Raw genomic sequence first — 20,976 nt, 5'->3', positions numbered from 1 at the left:
CCAATTTATGTAATGGGTTCTCATGCACAGGAGATTTTATAATATTTCTTTTGAGGGAAAATGGAAAATGTTGTCCCCTTGCGTTGGAAACAAAGAAAGTAAGAAGGGTGGTAAAAAGCGCATTGGCTGCCAAGACACTAAGCCTTGCAGAGGCAGTGGATATGGCGTTTTACATATCCCAGATATTAACAGAAATTTTGGGATTACGGGACTCGGGTAAAATACCCATTGACAATAAATCCCTCTGGGAAAATGTGCACTCCACAAAAAATGTAAACGAGAAAAAGTTGAGGATTGACATAGCCAGCTTTAAGCAAAATGCTGGACAAAGGGGAAATATCAACAATTAAATGGTCCATAGTCACAATCAGTTATCCAATTATTTTACTAAGGGGCTAGTTTGAAGAAATTTTTAGACATTAAGCAACGGTGTATCTTTCTGTGAATGTATATTTTTTTCAAAAAATGTGAAAAAAAGAAGAAAGGGAAGAAGTAGTGTTTTGTGTTTCTGTTTTTTTTGTGGAAACAATATTCATCATTTTTTTCTCCAAGGCAGGGGGGACTGTTAGGAATGGGTTAACAGACCTTTCAATTAAGTCCTAATTTGATGTCAGTTGTTCAATAGAAGTCACTGATATAAAGGGGCACAGGTGGCACTGGGGGTTGGTGGAGAACTGTATGTGGAGTTGGATCAGAGAAATAAAGGTAGTTTACAAAGAAGCAGAACTCTTTACTGAACAGCAACCTAGAGGCTCAGACACATTAGCCTGGATGATGTGAAATCTGTATGGGTGGAGCTGCAGAACATCAAAGGACAAAAAAACGCTCGTGGGAGTTGTGTAAAGACCACCAAACAATAGTAGTGAAGTTGGGATGGCATCAAGCAGAAAATTTGAGATGCACGCAGTAAGGGTACAGCAGTTATCATGGGTGACTTCAATCTGCATGTTGATTGGACTCACCAAACTGGTAACAATGCGATGGAGGAGGATTCCTTAGAATGTATAAGGAATAGTTTTCTTATACATTCTCTCTTATGGTTTTTCAGAACCAGCTAGAAAGCAGGCCATCTTAGACCGAGCATTATGTAATGAGAGAGGATTAATTGGTAACATTGAGATGTGAGATCCTTTGGGAAAGACCGACCATAATATGATAGAATTCTTCATTAAGATGGACAGTGACACAGTTAAGTCTGAGACTAGGATCCTGAACTTGAGGAAAGCTAACTTTGCTGGAATGAGATGTTCATTGGCTAGGATAAGCTGGCAAAGGATACTTAAGCGTTGATAAATGGATAGGCAATGGCATTAAAAGAACACATGGATGAACTTCAACTGTAAATCCACATCTGGCGCAAGAATAAAATGGGGAAGGTGACTCATCAAAGCCTGACAAGGGAAATCAGGGATAGTGTTAAAGCCAAAGAGGAGGCAAATAAATTGGCTGGAAAAAGCAGCAAACCTCAGGACTGGGAGAATTTTAAAATTCAGCAAAGGAGGCCAAAGAATTTATTTTGGAAGAGGAAAGTAGAATATGAAAAGGGTACAGCATTTGAGATGCATGCAGTAAGGGTACAGCAAAACAGAAACCTTCAACATCCACTCCCTCCACTGCTGACACAGTACAGCAGTGAGTACCAATTACAAAATGCACTGCAGCTACTCACTAAGTATCTTAGTTAAATTTTGACAGTATCTTCTCAATCCAGGACCACATTAGAAGGACAAGGGAAACAGATATATAGGAACACCACCACCTGCAGGTACTTCCAAGGCACACACCATCCTGATTTGGAACTGCATCACTGCTCCTTCACTGGGTCAAAATCTTGGAACTTCCTTCCTAACAGCATTGTAGGTATGCATAAACTACATGGACTGCAGCAATTTAAGAAGGAACTCACCACCACGTTCTCAAGACAATTAGAAATGGGCAACAAAAGTGCTAGCCTAGAGAAGGATGCCCACATCCCATGAAACAATAAGTATGTGGCTTCCTTGTGGCTTCTAAACCTTATACTGTCTGATGCCCTTATAACAGTATAAACTTGCAGTGCATAGAGATTTGACATACTCTAGTGGAGGTCACCAGCACCCTGGCGACCTCCTTCCAGGCTGACATGGTCAGATGGGAGGAATTTCTGCTCCTATTCCTTACAAGGAGGTCCTCCTGCCTTTCCTCAACCACCTGGAAGAAAATTTCCAGAGAGTCATCACTGAACCAAAGGTTGCTGCCTTTTCGTTGACACTTTCTTTCACAGAATCTGGAGGCCTTGCCTGTAGTGAGTGAAGGCTGCTTGGGTGTGGTTTAAATATGGCAGCTGGATGTTGGAACTGTGAGGTGATAATGAGGTGGGTCTCTTCCTGCCCATCCTGCCACAAAATTCTCCTTTTTTAATGAGCTGAACAGCACAAGATTGTCTGTTGTTAGCTACCCTGCTCCAACTGACTTCTGCTTTCACCACTGGGCTTAAGCTTCAGGAATGGAAAATTGCACCAATGAGTTCAAAAGGCCAAAAGCTTGGCCAAAGACATGAACGTCATAAGTTTAATGAGTTTTTTTAAGGGAAGGATACAAGCTACAGAGACAGAGAAGTGTGTGGGGAAACCAAAGTTCATAACTTAGGCAACTGAAGCTCTTTTCTCAGTTGAAATCCAAGATGGATCGGCATGAGCCTGTCTGAGACATCGCCATCAAACTGCAGGAAGAAGAATGAGAGAGAGGGATGACTGAGTCCCAGAGGCTTCCACTCTGGATCAGGAGATGATTCAAGAGGACCTAAATACCAAAGAGATGCTGAAACTGCTGGACTTTGGCAGCTTGTCCAATCTGCAAATCACACAGTCTTCAGCAGGAATGACTTTCAGAACTCCAAAAATCTAAAGTTATTTGTACTACAATGTTTTCTCATTAAAAAAGACAAAAGCACCCAAAAAAACTTAGGCAACTGAAGGCACAAACAGCGTTGGAGGAGTGATTAAATTATGATGGCTGCAGATATTGCAGGTTTTTGGAGCTGACGGAGATTGCAGAGATTGGAAGGGACAAGACCACAGAGGAATTTTAAAATCACATTGTTTTTTGAGTGGTAATTGATTTTGGTTAGCAGATGCCAGATGGCTGCAGAGTTTTGGATGACTTCAAGTTTACAGAGCAATCATGGATATCAGATTAGAGCCAGCACAGCTGGCAGCGATCCTCATCGTTGCCATGGCAGTCGACAGTCTTGCTGCCTGTGGCACAGCCAACCCAGGCAGGCCCCAGCTGCACATCGGCCAGAAGGAGAGCCAAGGTGGAGGAGGGGGGAGGCAGAAGATGTGGAGGAGGAGGAGACAATGCCTGTATAGGACACACATGTTCTGCAATCAGATGCCGATGCCATGTGCCACTGAAGGTTCTGTGTCAGCAAAAGACAGTGCAGACTTATACCACGTCCCCGTGGACCTGGTACCTCATGGGGGAAGAGGACACCTGCTCTGGATGGCAGTTCGGGTGACCCTTTTCACCATTGGGTCATTCCAGGATACAAGTGGGGACCTGTGTGGCATTTTGCATTATCCACAAGTGCATCCAAGAGGTGATGGATGCTCTGTAAACTCAGGAAATGCACAACATACATTTTGACCAGAGTCCGATCCAACAAGAAGCCCAGGCTGAAGGCTTTGCCACCATCGCCAGCATGCTGCAAGTTCAGGGGGCTATCGACATTGCCCTGCACATCATAAACAGGAAGGGGTTCCACTCCCTTAATGTTCAGATTGTGTGAGCCCACCTTCCCAACATCCTGTAGGTGTTCATATGCTTCCCAGGGACCGTGCATGATAACTACATCTCGGGGCTCTTGCTGGGCTGGGGATGCCAATAGGCACCAGAGAACTGCACTGCAATTGAAAACAATAATTCAATAAATTTCTCTTCATGACAATAGTGATTTTATCCCTCGAGAAGAGAGCAATTTTTGTGAATCTATGGGACAATTAAGAGGTTCTAAAGGAGGAAAGACTATGATGGCTTGAAACCAGAGATTTGTGACTGCTTGTGGTTTATTTCCACACCAAGCAGAGTACTGAATTTCCAGGAGAAATAACAAATTTGAACTTATTGGAAACTTCCTATAAGACGAGTAACTTTCAATATAATTTTAAAACTAATCGAAAAATATTGTAAAAGCTACTTAAATTCTTACTTGTTCCTTCAGTTAAATATTTGTAACCTGACAAATATGGTGCGTGTAACAGGTCAGAGATTGAATGTACAAGGCTAGTTGAAATACATGCTGTTGTATTGCTCCATATAAACATTGGGTTGAGGTGTTCCTCAAACGAAGATGGCGGCAGTAGACATGTACAGCTGATTCAGTTCACGCCTCCGATAATGTAGACAGAGACTATGGAATATTTTAGTAGTTTTTCCGGTAAAGGAGTCCGGTTATTGCGAGGTACTTCGAATAGACTATGGTCCGGATTGCGGGCGGTTCATTTCCTCGATTCGGTTAAAGAAACGGACGCGACCCAGGAACCTCAGCTCGGAACAACTTCCACGGGCAAGTAGCAAAGTTTGAAAAACTTTGGGCCGGAGTTTGAAATTGTCGGCACACTCTGACTCTCAGCTTTCATTCTCGCCCCTCTGTTCTAATAATATTCTCGACTGGTCTTTACAATGTTTTATTGTAATATGATGTTTTGTTTAAAAGTATTATATTGACAATTAGGCAGTCTGACTCTCAGCCTGCGCGTCACTTGTAAAGAAGGAAGTTCGCAAAGCTGCAAGGCTCAGGGATTACTTACGAAGTGAAACGCGTCAGTTTTTCAGTCTGTTTTTCTATTTGATTTAGATACATGAAAATCATCAAAACAACCCCTCATCTTCATGTTCTATTTATTGTACCCTTTAGACTGTGCTATCTGTTGCAGAATACGAGGACTGTTTACAATGCTGTACTTTAGAAAGACTCATGATTTTGAAGATAGTTTATTTATGTAGACTGACATGAACAATGCAATGGAGTGACTGATAAATCCCCAATCGCCACATTCAGGCACCTGTTCGGGTACATTGAGAATTTACTTTTATGTAATTTGTTAAGCTATTAAATATTTTTTGCATATTTTATCTGCTCTGCAATTTTTTTTCAGTGGGTGTGTGGAAAAGAAGTAAATGCTGATAGCTGAGAAGTTATCCCACTTTCCCTGTGACTCCAACCCTTCTACTATCCATATGTGGAAGGCATGATCGCTGGTATAGAATTTAGGAGGGGATGAAGTTCAGTGCACAGACTGTTGTTACTAGTGCTCGTAAAGAAGTTATTTTTAACAAGAAAGAGATATATGGTATGAGTTAATTGCAAATTGTCACTAAATTGCTCGACGATTAGTGATATTCCCTGTGTAAGTCTCAAAAACAAGACTTTGCTGTCATTTATCATTGAGTTTCAAATTGTATTTGCAGTGGAAATAAGAACAGTTATGGCTGCTATTTAATAATATGAGATGCACTTAAGTGTTAATATTACAAAATGTCACCTCAGAGGCCCAGAAAAGAAACAGCTGTAACAGCAAATTTAGTCTGTTAAAACATCTGGATTCATTCAATCACTATGAACTATCAATGCTTAGATTGATGCATATCGTATTTGTAATATGGTTGAATTTCTAACTGAACCCTTTGATCAACTTGTCAGCCGATCCTAATTTTATCTCTACCTTTGCTGCTAATACTGTGCCTGTGAAGCGCACACACAGGTATCACAACCATCTTACAGACAGGACAGAGTGTAACTTGACATCCTTTGTGAATTTTTTCAACCACTACTGAGCATTCCGCATTCTGCAAATTGTGCCCAGTCCTGAAGGCACTGACTGAATTTGAATTTGATTCAATAAATCTGGTAATTTGATTACCAATGTCAGAAAACGTCCATTAAATCTGCTGAATTGTAAATTTTAAAAAATCGCACATTGTTCACTCATGTCAGAATCTCCACAGCGCAGAAACAGGCCGTACAGTGTATTGAGTCTGCACCAACTCGCTCTGATCATCCTATCCAGATCCTACCGCCATATTTACGTTACTAATTTCCCTATTCTACACATCTTGGGACACTAAGGAGCAGTCAACCTATCCCACACATCTTTGAACTGCGGGAGCAAACCGGAGCACCTGGAGGGAACTAACACAAACCCAGGAAGAACGTGCAAAGTCTGTGCAATCACCCAAGTCTTCAATTTCACCTGGGTGCTGTGAGGCAGCAGTGCTAACCACTGCCACGGTGCTGTTCCGTCTTTCAAGAAGGGAACGTTCCACTCCAACCTAGTCTTGGGATTTGAATCCCAACGTAACAAAATTCTTGTTGGGGATTCTTAGCAGCAATAAAGGATAATCACTTATTTACAACATAGACTAACAAGGTTTATTAGACAACAAAGGATAAAAGGATAAGCAGGAAAGAGTCAGGCCTATTAAAGATAACCTATGTGTAAGGCTGGATGATGTAGGTAAGGTTTTAAATGAATACTTTGTGTCAGTGTTCACTAGTGAGAGAGAAAATGTGGCTATGGAAATCAGGGAGAAGGATTGTGTTGCAATTAAATAAATTAACAGAGATGATGTTCTGAGTGGTCAGGCAGGCAGTAGATAAATCTCCAAGGCTGGATGAAATGTATCCCAGGCTGTTGAGTGAGGCAAGGGAGAAAACAGCTGGGGAACTGGCAATAGTTTTCAATTCCTCCCTAGTCGAAGGGGAGGTGCCAGAGATCTGAACCATCATCAGCGAATGTGGTACCATTATTCAAGACAGGAGGAAGGGATCAACCAGGAAGCTACAGGCCAGGCAGTCCAACCTCAGTGGTGGGGGATCTATTGGAAGTAATTCTCAGAAATAGGATTAATCTGCATTTGGAGAGGCAGGGATTAGTCAAGAACAGTCACCGTGGTTTTGTTAAGGGGAGGTCATGTCTGACCAACTTGATTGAATTTTTCAAAGAGGTGACCATGTGTGGATGTAGTCTTCTTCAAGGCTTTTGATAAATTTCAACATGGGAGACTAATAATGAAGATGAAAGCAAATGGGATGCAAGGAAATTTGACAATTTGAATCCAGAATTGGCTGAGTGGAAAGAAGGAGAGGCAGATTGTCAAGGGCTATGGAAGACTGTCCAGTGGGGTTCTGCAGGGATCAGTTTTGGGGCCCTTGCTATTTGTGGTTTATATAAATGATTTAGACTTGAATATAGGAGGATTCATTAGTAAATTCATGGATGATATGAAAATAGGTAGGGTGATAAATAGTGAGGAGGATAGCCTTAAATTGCAGGAGGATATAGATGGGCTAAATGTGAGATCATGCACTTAGGCAGGACAAGGGAATACACGAAGATCACAGGACTCCAGGATGCATCGGGGATCAGAGGGATCTTGGTGTGCATGTAAACTGGTCCCTAAAGGAAGCAGGACGTGTGGATAAAGTGGTTATGTATGATAGGTCACACAGCACCAGGAATTCATCTGATGAAGGAGCAGCAGTCCAAAATCTTGTGATTTCAAGTAAAGCTGTTAGATTATAACCTTGTGTTGTGTGACCTCTCAAGGTGGTGTATAACATGCATGCCTTTATTAACTGAGGCATACCGCTTAAGAGCAGGGAGGTTATGGTGGAACTATATAAAATGTTTGTTAGGCCACAACGAGAGTATTGTGTGCAGTTCTGGAATCCACATTACAGGAAGAATGTAATAGCACTGGATACAGTACAAAGGAGATTTACTGGACTGTTGCCTGGCTGGAGAGTTTTAGTTACGAAGAGAGATTTTATAGATTGGGTTGTTTTCCATGGAGCAGAGGAGATTGAGGGGGAACATGATTGAGATGTATAAAATAATGAGAGGCATAGACAGGAAGAAACATTTCTCCTTGGTGAAGGGATCAATGGCTAGGGGGCATAGATTTAAGATAAGGGGCAGGAAGTTTAGATGACGTGAGGAAAATATTTTTCACCCAAAGGGTAGTGAGAGTCTGGAACTTGCTGCCTGAAAGGCTGGTAGCTTTGATGTGGCGATGCCAGCATTGGACTAGGTGGGCATAATAAAAAGTCTCACATCAGATTAAACTCAAACAGGTTTTTTTGGAGCATTGCTCCTTCATCAGGTGAGTGGAGAGGAGGTTTAACAAATACAGCATATATAGGCAAAGACACAATTGCAGAATAATGGTTGAAATGCGAGCCTTTACAGATAATCAAGTGTTTACAGGTATAGACAGAGTGGAGAGAGGAATAATCATAGGTTAAAGGGGTGTGAATTGTCTCAAGCTAGGACAGTTAGTAGGATTTTGCAAGCCCAGGCCAAATAGTGAGGGTTATATATAGTGCGACAATCCGCCAGGCAGGAGTGTTCCCTTCCTGTCGGGGAACGCTTCAGTAGTCAAGGGCATTCACCTTCCGATCTTTGGGTAAGAGTTCTCTAAGGCAGCCTTCACGACACGCAACAATGCAGAATAGCCAAGCAGAAACTGATAGCCAAGTTTCGCACACATGAGAACGGCCTCAACCAGGATCTTGGGTTCATGGCACACTCCATGCAACCTCCACCATTTGGCCTGCTTAACCCTCTCTCCACTCATATTGTCTGACCTGTAAAGACTTGATTACCTGTAAAGACTCGCATTCCAACCATTACCTTGTAATTGTGTCTTTACCTAGATACGCTGTGTTTGTGAAACCTTCTCTCCACTCATCTAATGAAGGCGCAGTACTCGGAAAGCTTGTGATTCCAAATAAACATGTTGGACTTTAACCTGATGTTGTGAAACTTTTTCTGAAAGAATGATGGAGAGTCCCTGAGAACATTTAAGAAATTTTAGATGTACAGCTGTGATGCCAAAGCATGCAAGGTTATGGGCCAGATGCTGGCAAATGGGATTTGAATAGTTAGGTATTTTTTCTTTGACCGGTGCAGATGCGATGGTCGAATGGGGCTTTTATCTGTGCTATAAACTGATATGACACTGACTGTACTACTAACAGCACCCATGGTTCTATAAACAGAATTTATGCTTAAATCTTTACGAAAATCTAGTTCAGCACCAACTGGAATATTTTGGCCAAATTAGGGCACCACTCTTTAGAAAAATTGTCAAGCCTTGAAGAGGCTATTAGAATGGCAGTGGATTAAAAGAACTTCCACTTACAAAGAGAGACCAGAGAAAAGGGATCATTCCCCTGTTTGGATCAGAACTGGTTAACAATACTATTTAAAATCATGCCATTGTGGTGATTATTTATCTCGATTGTTTATTATTGGCAGAATTGCCATGACTTGCCTGAACTTGCAACATCTCACTTACTGTCCTGTTTGGAGACAATACACATCTCTTTAACCTATGCTTAATGCAATCTCCACTCACATTGCCTGCACCTTTTAAGACTTGAATAGCAGATTAGCTGTAAAGACTCGTATTCTGTAAACTGTGTATGCCTTTATATGCCATGTTTCTGATCAGAACTCTCAACTCACCTGACAAAGGAACTACGGTCCGAAAGCTTGTGGCGTTTACTATCAAATAAATCTGTTGGACTTTAACCTGATGTTGTGAGACTTCTTATTGTGAGAATCGTCAGTAGCCAGAGAATACAGATTTATGGTAATTGGCAAAGGAACCAGCGGCCAGGAAAGTAAAATTATGCAGTGAGTTATTATGGCATCGTTTAAGAATTATCTGGATAAACGCATGAGCAGCCTGGGAATGGAGGGATACAAATGAATGATCTAGTTAGACTAATGCGCGGCACAGGCTTGGAGATCCGAAGGGCCTGTTTCCTGTGCTGTACTGTTCTTTGTTTATATTTTTCACATTCCCATTCTCCTGCTTTTCCCTATAACCCCTGATCCTCTTATTAATCAAGAAGATATCTGTCTCTGTCTTAGAGACACTCAATGACTTGGCCTCCACAACCTTCTGCCAGAGATTCATCACTCTCTGGCTGAAGAAATTCCTCCTCAACTCTGTTTTAAAGGATTGTCCCTTTAACTTGAGGTTGTGCGCTCTAGTTCTAGTTTTTCCGAGTAGTGAAACATCGTCTCCACATCCACTCTATCCAGGCCTCCACTAGGGAATTACAGGCTAGTGAACCTGACATCATTGGTGGGTAATTTACTGGAGGGGATTCTGAGGAACAAGATCTACAAAGATTTGTGTAGTCAAGGCCTGATTAGGGATAGTCAGCCTAGCTTTGTGCGTGGGAATGACTCTTTTAGAATTTTTCCAAGAGGTAACCAAAAGGATGGATGAGGGTAGGACAGTAGATGTTGTCTGTGTGGACTTCAGTAAGGCCTTGGATGAGATCCCACGTGGCAAACTAGATTGGAAGATTAGATTGCATGGGACCCAGGGAGAACTAGCTAATTGGATTCAAAATTGGCTCAATGGAAAGGAAACAGAGGATGATGGTCAATACTTGTTTCTTGGACTGGATGCCTGTGACTAGTGGTTTTCTTCAAGGGTCTGTGTGGGAACCTTGTTGTTTGTTACTTTTACAAATGATTTGTATGTAAAGGCATGGTCCGCAAGTTTGTAGATGATACTAAATTAAGAGGTTTTGTTGATAGCAAAGAAGGTTATCAAAATTACAGGAATATCTTGATCAATTAGGGAAATGGGCTGAGCGTTGGCAAATTGATTTCAATACAGATAAGTGTGAAGTGTTGCATTTTGGTAAGTTAAACCAGGATAAGACTTGTACAGTAGGCCCCTGAGGAGTGTTGAAGAGCAGAGGAATCTAGGAGTACAAGTACACAGTTCGTTGGAAGTGGTTTCACTGGTAGACAAGGTGGTGAAGAAGGCGTTCAGCATATTGATCTTCAATCAGGGAATTAAGTGTAGGAATTGGAACATTATGTTACACAACAACTGTATAAGTTGTTGGTGAGGCTGCAGTTGGGAGTCTTGTGTACAGTTTTGGTCACCCTGTTATTTGGAAAGTCATTGATAAACTGGAAAGAATGTAAAATAGATTTAGAAGGATGTTGTCAGGACTAGTAGGCGGGAGCAGTTGGTCAGACTTTATTCCTTGGAATGTGACTTTATTGAGGTATACAACATCATGAGGCAACATTCTCTGGCAGATTGTTCCATTTATGCACCACCCTCTGCATGAAAAAGTGGTTGGGGCAGAAACACCGGCAGCATTTAAAAAAACACTCACATAAGTACATGAATGGGGTTAGAGGGATATGGGCAATTGGGACGAGCTGCGAGGGCACCATGGTCGGCATGGACCAGTTGGTCCGAAGGGCCTGTTTCCATGTTGTATTGCTCGATATTCTATGACATTGAAACATGGGAATTAAGAGCAGAAGAATGTAAATTCAGCCCTTCGTTCTGCTCTGCCATTCAATGAGATCATGGCTGATCTCTTTCTGGTCTCAAATCCACCTTCCTATCTGTTCCCCATATCCCTTAATACCTTTTTTTATTAGAATTATATCTGTCTGCTTCTTGAAAACATGGTGACACAGTGTACAGTAGTTAGCACTGCTGCCTCACAGCATCAGGGACCTAGGTTCAATTCCTGCCTCAGGCCACTGTCTGTGTGGAGTTGCCACTTTCTCCCGTTATCTGTGTGTGTTTCCTCTGGGTGCTGTGGTTTCCTTCCAAGTCCAAAGATGTGTGGGTTAAGTTGATTAGCCACGCTAAAGTGACCCTAGTGTCAGGAGGATTAGCAGGGTAAATGCATAGGATTACAGGAATAAGGCCAGGTGGGATTGTGGTCAGTACAGACTTGATGGGCTGAATGGACTCCTGTACAAAAAGGTCAAGCTAACTGGCCTATAGTTTCCTACTTTTTGTCCCTCTCCCTTTTTGAACAGGAGCATCACATTAGCTTGTTTCCAATCTATCAGGACCTTTCCAGGATCCAAGGAATTTTGAAATATCACAACCAATGAATCCACTATCTCCGCTGCCAGCTCCTTTAATATCCTAGGATGCAGGCTATCACGTGCTGGAGACTTAGCTGCTTTTAATTCATTTGTTTATTGAATTCCTTCTCCTTAGTGATGGTTGTTGCACCAAGTTCCTCTGCATTGACTACAGTTCTTGAAAATCGTCATTATAATATTGGTTTAGTTCCTCTGCCATCTCTGTGTTCCCTACTGATACCTCACCAGTATCATCCTTTAAAGGGCCAACATTTACTTTAACTATTCCCTTCCTCTTTTTATGATATATGATTTATATGATATTCCCTTCCTCTTTTTACGATACCAGACATGAGGGGACTAGCCTATGAAGAGAGACTGAATAGACTGGGTCTATACTCGTTGGAGTTTAGAAAGCTGAGGGAGGATCTTATAGAGACGTATAAGATAATGAAGGGGATGGATAGGGTAGAGGTAGAGAGATTCTGCCCCCTTCGAAAGGATAGCAGGACTAGAGGGCACAGCCTTAAGATAAGGGGGGGACAGTTTAGATCGGAGTTGAGGAGGAACTTCTTCACTCAAAGGGTGGTGAGTATCTGGAATTCTCTGCCCATTGAAGTGGTGGAGGCTACCTCACTGAATATATTTAAGTCACGGGTAGATAGGTTTTTGACAGACAAGGGAATTAAGGGTTATGGGGAGAGGGCGGGAATGTGGAACTGAGACACGACAGATCAGCCATGATCTTATTGAATGGCGGGGCAGGCTGGAAGGGCTAGATGGCCTACTCCCGCTCCTATTTCTTATGTTCTTTATTTCTTACGTTCTTATATACTTGTAGAAGCTCTTGGTATGTGTCTTTATGTTTTCTGCTAGTTTCCTTTCTTAGATCATCTTAGTTCTTCTGATTTCTATTTTTAGTAGCCTTTTGCTGAACCTTCAAGTTCTCCCAATCCTCCAGCTTGCCACTAGCTTTTGCAATTTGGTATGCCCTTGTTTTTGCCTTTATGTCATCTTTAACTTCCTTGTCTATGCAGGGAATGTTTCGCTTCTGCAATTTGTCAACCTTTCGGGAATATACTACAATTGAGAGGTATTCAATATCTCCTGGAAAATCCGCCATTGTTTCTCAGCTGCCCCCAGTTTACTTGGACCAACTCTTTCCTCAGGCCTGTATAATTCCCTCTGTCCAACGCTAAAACTCTAGTGTAGCACTTTGTCTTCTCTCGCTCAATCTGAATCTGAAATTCTAGCATGCTCTCAGGATCTATTTATCAACCTTTCTTTGTTACATAATACTAAATCTAAAATAGCTTGCTCCCTGCTGGGTTCCGTAAGATATTGTTCTAAGAAACAATCCCTCATGCACTCCGTGAAATCTCCCATGTGGCTACCTTTGCCAATTTGATTAATCCAGTCAATATGTATGTTAAAATCACCCATGATTACCATTGTGCCCTTCTCACAAACCCTTGTCATTTCTTGGTTTATAATATGCCCCACTTTGGAAGTATTGCTTGGGGCCTGTAAATTATGCATACCAAGATGTTTTTTCCTTTTTTTTTATTTTCACCCAGATTGATTCAACATGTTGGCCCTTAGTGCCAATGTCTTTTCTGTAATACAGCCTTGATGTCACCTTTAACCAATAAAGCAAATAATGACCCTCCTATTCCTCCAGTGGGTAGCTGACATACACAATTCCAGGACAGTCATAAGAACCTGTGAAAACATTAATGTTGCCCCCCACCAGCTGGGTGGCTGTCAGACTTGTGAGGGTGCTCGTATGTTTTTAGCTGTGTATGATGCATCCATTGACTTCCTGCCCTCGTATTTACAAGCACGCACATATTACCTGTCATGATTGCCTTGTACAGTCCATGCCACAGCAGTTGGATACCACTGCGCTCTGATCCCACCTTTATCACCACCCTGTTGCCCACTGTGCTGCTCTTGATTTTTCAACTTGCTGACGATCCCTCTCCAAATCTTGCACCGCCTATCAGTCTTTAACTTCTTTCTTAAACAAATATTCACTCAATTCTCTCACATACCCTTGGATCTGCTGCATAGCAGTGCATTGGCTCCCCCCTCTATGATTTGTTCAAGTGGAGCAATCTCTAGTGAGGAATGTTTTGTATCATAGAAATATCATAGAAGCCCAAGGGTACAGAAAGAGGCCATTCGGCCCATCGAGTCTGCATTTACTGCAATCCCACCAGGCCCTACCCCTATATCGCTACATATTTTACCCGCTAATCCCTCTAACCTGCGCATCTCAGGACATTGCCCATGTTAAAATTGCTCTTAATCAACTTAACTTCTGCATCTTTGGACTGTGGGAGGAAACTGGAGCATCCGGAGGAAGCCCACACAGACACGAGGAGAATGTGCAAACTCCTGTTTCCACTCACCTAGTAAATTGCCTAGTAATTATGGATCAATATGTTTTCCTTTTCATGGGGATACGGGCTTATAAAATCAATCTGTATCTGTTCCCAGGATCCTCTGGGGTGAGGTTGGTGATGTAGTTTTATTTTTATTGCCTTTCCAGGCTGGTGCTGGAGATACATAGACTGGCAAATGTGTGCAGTTGTATGGCTGGCAAAATTGTGCAGTTTCTCTTACTATTCCGTTCCTCCACCAGCACCGGCCAGTTATGTCTAACATGTTGTTCTTTCTTGTATACTATGTTCTGTTCTAAATCCCCAGTAAGAATCCTGGGGCAACCAATTACCCTTTGGCTACATTTAAGCCATGCTGTTTGTCAAGTTGTGTGCATGTGTGAGACCTGTTAAATAATTGCAAGCACAGCCAAAACCTCAAATAGGTTTATTTTGGACTAGTTTCTTGCGTAGAGAATCCTGGAATCCTACAGTGCAGAAGGAGACCATTCGGCCCATCAAGTCTGCACCGACCACAATCCCACCCAGGCCCTCTCCCCATAACCCCATGCAGTTACCCTGCTAGTCCCCCTGACACCAAGGGGCAATTTAGCATGACTAATCCACCTAACCTGCACATCTTTGGACTGTGGGAGGAAACCTACACAGACACGGGGAGAACACGCAAACTCCACATCAGTTACTTCATACAAAACTGATCTGCATACTTACACAATATGTCACTATCATACCTACACCTTCTTAACTCTCAGGCAATCTTATCAAAAGATTTTGAAGTTATTGCCCATCTCTCCACATGGTTCAGATGCCTTGGGTGGCAGTCGCAATATCAAATTCTGTTCTCTTAAAAATGTAGAGAAGGAGACAAATATCACTAAGATAAAGCTATCAATTTACTAGCCAATCTATACTTTTTTTTCGCTGGAGTATTTATCAGTGCCAAGTTGAAATATTTCAATGAACTGAATTGCACTCAATATCCCAATTCCCATTTACTGTTTCATTTCCAGTCTTTTATCTTCTCAATTACTTAAGCCTGTTCAGTTTCCCTCATAACGTCTTTAAAACAGAATTCAAACCTTTCTATTTGATTCCAGGCAGTAATCTATTTGATTGCTCACTCTTTGTCTTATATAGCGTCATTTTTCATGTATATAGCAATCACCAGTGCGGATTAGGTTGATTGGCCATGTTAAAGTTGCCCCTTAGTGTCCTGGGATGTGTAGGTTAGTGGGATTAGTGAGTAAATATGTAGGGATATGGGGGTAGGGCCTGGGTGGGATTGTGGCCGGTGCAGACTCAATGGGCTAAATGTCCTCTTTCTGCACAGTAGGGTTTCTATGATTCTATGATTTTTAAGGGAGCTTGCTAACAGCACACTTTTCCTATGTCAGAATTGCCTCAAATTCAAATGAGTTGTTGGCATTTTTCTTTTAAAAAAAACTTTGTTCCTACATCCATACCTCTCACCTAAACTGTATATTTTTCCTTTAGAAGTCCTTTAAATGTTTTTTTTAATCACCTGTGCTGTTCTCATTAGCCATCTACTCTGATTAACTAGCTGCTATTACCGCTCTTCAATTACCCGGTGGCACGATAGCACAATGGTTAGCACTGCTGCTTCACAGCTCCAGGGACCTGGGTTCGATTCCCAGCTTGCGTCGCTGTGTGGAGTTTGTACATTCTCCTCGTCTGCATGGGTTTCCTCCAGGTACTCCGGTTTTCTCCCACAGTCCAAAGATGTGTGGGTTAGGTGGGTTGGCAATGCTAAAATTGCCCCTTAGTGTCCTGAGATGTGTAGGTAGAGGGATTAGTGGGTAAATATGTACAGATATGGGGATAAGGCCTGGGTGGGATTGTGGTTGGTGCAGACTCAATGGGCCCAATGGCCTCTTTCTGCACTGTAGGGTTTCGATGATTCTATGATATGATTATCCTGTTCCGTTCCTCACGTTTCACCTGTACGTCACATAAGTGGTCCTATCCTTCAAAGTTCATCTATCTTACTGCGTTATTTCCATTGTCCCTAATTATAGCAATCTACCCATTTGTTGGCAGGAGCAGACTTTCTCATTGAGAATGCCTTGCACACAACACAGTTTTCAATCTTCCCATATTCAGAATTTGCACCAGTGGTGTGTTCTGTGAACAGTTACTTATTAATATTGGTTCAATTATTCTGTCTGCCCATGCTGGATATTTGTGATTTTTATCAATGACTTGGAAGAGGGGGTTATAGGGTGGGTTAGTAAATTTGCTGATGACACCAAGATTGGATGAGGTGAGGGGATCTTGTAGGCTGCAAAGAGACATTGATAGGATGCAGGCTGAAAAGCGGCAGATGGAGTTTAACCCTGATAAGTACGAGGTGATTAATTTTGATAGGATAAACTTGAATGTAGATTACAGGATCAACGGCAGGGTTCTGAGGAATGTAGAGAAACAGAGAGATCTTGGGGCTCATATCCACAGATCTCTGAAGGTTGCCACTCAAGTGGATAGAGCTGTGAAGAAGGCTTATAGTGTGTTTAGCATTTATTAACAGGGGGTTTAAGAGTTATGGGTTATGCTGCAAATATACAGGACCACATTTGGAATATTGTATGCAGTTCTGGTCACCTCACTATAAGAAGGATGTGGAAGCATTAGAGAGTGCAGAGGAGATTTACTAGGATGCTGCCTAGTTTGGAGGGTAGGTCTTATGAGGAAAGGTTGAGGGAGCTGAGGCTTTTGTCTTTTAGAGCGGAGGAGGATGAGAGGTGACTTGATAGAGTGGATGTTCAGAGACTATTTCCTCGGGTGGATGTATCTGTTACTAGGGGGCATAACTAAAAGGTTCATGGTAGGAGATATAGAAGGAATGTCCAAGGTAGGTTCTTTACTCAGAGAGTGGTTGGGGTGTGGAATGGACTGCCTGCTGTGATAGTGGAGTTGGACACTTCAGGAACTTTCAAGCGGTTACTGGTTAGGCACATGGAGCACACCAGAATGATAGCTTGATCTTGGGTTTGCACATAGCTCGGCACAACATTGAGGGCCGAAAGGCCTGTACTGTGCTGTACTATGTTCCATAATCCAAGGCTTGAATATAAATAGATTCTAAAATATCTTAAAGCTACTGCAAATCTTGTTCCATTTGCGGTTAACTGCCACAAAAAAAGCAAATCTACCCTGCTTGGAGCAGAATGGGTAAGTTCATTTGTAAAAAGTCTGACAACACCAGGTTTTAGTCCAACCTATTTATTTGATAATATTCTCACAAGCTTTCGAGGGGTTACCCTCTTCGTCAGGTGAATGGAGAGTTCTGGCCAACTCTCCATTAACCTGACGAAGAGGGTAACCCCTCGAAAGCTTGTGAGAATATTATCAAATAAATAGGTTGGACTAAAACCTGGTGTTGTCAGACTTTTTACTGTGTTTACGCCAGTCCAACGCCGGCATACCCACATCATAAGTTCATTTGAACATAACTAACAATTCAAAACCTTAAAATCTTGGAAAAATAAATATATCCTCAGCTGTCTCTGCTAGTTTCAAAAGGGGCGGGGTAAAAGTTTTCAAATGGACATCATTATGTCATCGCTCTTTGTTTTTTAAACTGACAAGCATCAGGACCTGGGACTAATTCCTTTCTCGGAATTTAATTCTAGAATTTTCTTTTCATTGTGCCAATTATATCAAGAATATATCTTTCAACCTGGCAAGTTTTGATCCAAGATTAAATCATTGCAGGATTTTATTTAATTGTTTCAAATATCCCAAATTTTGACCCTACCAAACTAAGACTGTCATTGTTGTAAAGCAGGGGTGACTTCCCCCCTCTAAGAACTAACAGTGAAATACCCCAGAGAGGCATACCTCACCCTATAATCTGTAAAAACTGTGTGAAGTAGTGCGACCTGCTCCTTAGCAACTTCTAGTAATTAAATAAAAATAAATTCCTGACGCGCTCTAAAATCAACATGTAACAATTTATTTATCCAACTAACAGTGAACAAACTAAACTATTAATAAACCAAATAAATCCCTTATAACTATTAACTATTCCCAAATAAAACCAGATTTGAATGGGATGCTGGCAAATAAATATAATTCTCACTCATGAGCAAAACAGAATTTAGTCACTCTCGAACTTAGAGCCAGATTTTGTGTCTTCCGGAATAGTCTGTGTCTCTTGTGTTGATTTCTTCAGTCTAGAACTTTATTCTTCTTTGGTATCTTTGCAGTCGAAATGGTGCTTTCACACAGATGAAGCTATGAGAGCCAGCGGTGCTCCCGCTTGCGATGCTCCTGCCCGCGCTCCCTCTCACATCACCCTCTCTCTCTTTCTATCGTGAGAGAGAGAATTGTTGGCTCTGCAGGTAGCAGATTCTCTGCACCCTTTGTCCCACTGCCCCTTTCTTTTATACTCACGATGACATATCAATATTTCCCACAATAGGATTGGTCTAGGGTGTCAAAACCATCCAATTTAAATTTAACAAGTCTCTGATATAGAAAAAATTACAGCTCCGGAACAGGCCTTTTGGCCCTTCTTGTCTGTGCCGAACCATTTTTTTGCCTAGTCCCACTGATCTGCACTTGGACCATATCCCTCCATAACCCTCTCATCCATGAGCCCGTCCAAGTTTTTCTTAAATGTTAAAAGTGACCCCCCATTTACCACTTTATCCGGCAGCTCATTCCACACTCCCACCACTCTCTGCGTGAAGAAGCCCCCCACTAATATTCCCTTTAAACGTTTCTCCTTTCATCCTTAACCCAAGCCCTCTGTTTTTTTTCTCCCCTAGCCTCAGTGGAAAAAGCCTGCTTGCATTCACTCTATCTATACCCATCAAAATCTTATACACCTCTATCAAATCTGCCCTCATTCTTCTACACTCCATGGAATAAAGTCCTAACCTATTCAATCTCTCTCTGTAACTCAGCTTTTCAAGTCCCAGCAACGTCCTTGTGAACCTTCTCTGCACTCTTCCAACCTTATTTACATCCTTCCTGTAACTAGATGACCAAAACTGTACACAATACTCTAAATTTGGCCTCAACAATGCCTTACAGAAGTGATGTTAGGGGTAAGTTTTTCACTCAGAGGGTGGTGAGTGAATGGAATCGGCTGCCGTCAGTGGTGGTGGAGGCAAACTCGCTGGGGTCTTTTAAAAGACTTCTGGATGAGTATATGGGGTTTTATGGGATTGGGGGTTATAGATAGGTGTTGATGTGATCGGCGCAACTCGTGGGCCGAAGGGCCTGTTTGTGCTGTAGTGTTCTATGTTCTATGTTATGTAACCTTAACATAACACTCCAACTTTTATACTTGATACTCTGATTTATAAAGGCCAATGTACCAAAAGCACTTTTTACAACCCTATTCACCTGTGACGTCACTTTTAGGGAATTCTGTACCTGTACTCCCAGATCCTTCTGTTCAACTGCACTCTTCAGAGTCCTACCATTTAGCCTGTACGTTCTACTTTGGTTTGTCCTTTCAAAGTGCAATACCTCACACTTGTCTGCGTTAAATTCCATTTGCCGTTTTTCAGCTCATTTTTCTAGTTGGTCCGAGTCCCTCTGCAAGCTTTGAAAACCCTCCTTACTGTCCACTACACCTCCAATCTTTGTATCATCAGCAAATTTGCTGATCCAATTTACCACATTATCATCTCATCCAGATCATTGATAGAGATGACAAACAACAATGGACCCAACACCGATCCCTGCGGCACTCCACTAGTCACAGGCCTCCACTCGGAGAAGCAATCCTCCACAACCACTCTCTGGCTTCTTCCATTCAGCCAGTGCTTAATCCAATTTACAACTTCCCCTTGTATACCTAGCGACTGAACCTTCCTAACTAACCTCCCATGGGGGATTTTGTCAAAGGCCTTGCTGAAATCCAGGTAGACAACATCCACCACCTTCCCTTCATCCACTTTCCTGGTGACCTCCTCGAAAAACTCTTAATAGATTGATCAATCATGACTACCACGCACAAAGCCATGTTGACTCTGCCTGATAAGTCTCTAAAAATATTTGTAGATCCTATCCCTTATCACACCTTCCAATAACTTGCCAACCACCGACGTCAAACTTACTGGCCTGTAATTTCCTGGATTTCTTTTGGAACCTTTTTTAAACAACGGAACAACATGAGCCACCCTCCAATCATCCAGCACCTCCCCCGTGAATATTGACATTTTAAATATGTCTGCCAGGGCCCCTGCAAGTTCAACACCAGCTTCCCTCAAGGTCCGTGGGAATACCCTGTCCAGTCCTGGGGATTTATCCACTCTGATTTGCCTCAAGACGGCCAGCACCACCACCTCTTTAATCTGTAAAGGTTCCATGACCTCCCTACCTGTTTGCCCTATTTCTGTAGACTCCATGCCCGTTTCCTCAGGAAATACGGATGCAAAAAACTCATTTAGTATCTCCCCCATCTCTTTTGGTTCCATGCTCTGGTCTTCAAGAGGACCAGTTTTATCCCTGACTATCCTTTTGCTCCTGTGGAAGCTTTTTGGATTTTCCTTCACTCTGTCTGCCAAAGCAACCTGATGTCTTCTTTTAGCCCTCCTGATTTCCCTCTTAAGTAGCTTCTTGCATTTTTTATACTCCTCGAGCATCTGATCTGTTATTTGCTGCCTGTACATTTCATACAA

General features: G+C 42.1%; 1 protein-coding gene across 5 annotated transcripts in view; it reads left to right on the top strand.

The window, feature by feature from the left end:
• oxr1a (oxidation resistance 1a) overlaps window positions 1–20,976 on the top strand; it is a 588,813-nt gene that overhangs the window by 237,983 nt on the left and 329,854 nt on the right. Inside the window, exon 1 of one of the 5 annotated variants that reach the window (XM_080193726.1) lies at window positions 4,304–4,546. The exons of the other annotated variants lie outside the window; for them this stretch is intronic. Within the exon in view, the coding sequence (XP_080049852.1) occupies window positions 4,393–4,546 (154 nt within the window). The 5' untranslated portion in view covers window positions 4,304–4,392. Of the gene's footprint in view, window positions 1–4,303; window positions 4,547–20,976 lie in introns of those variants that run through there. 5 annotated transcript variants of the gene reach the window in all.

The sequence above is a fragment of the Carcharhinus amblyrhynchos genome, chromosome 8 (assembly GCF_965287045.1).
Source record: "Carcharhinus amblyrhynchos chromosome 8, sCarAmb.v2.hapA, whole genome shotgun sequence".
Taxonomy (NCBI): domain Eukaryota; kingdom Metazoa; phylum Chordata; class Chondrichthyes; order Carcharhiniformes; family Carcharhinidae; genus Carcharhinus; species Carcharhinus amblyrhynchos.
The sequence above is the reverse complement of the archived record's forward strand: the minus strand, read 5'-3'. Positions and strand labels throughout refer to the sequence as shown.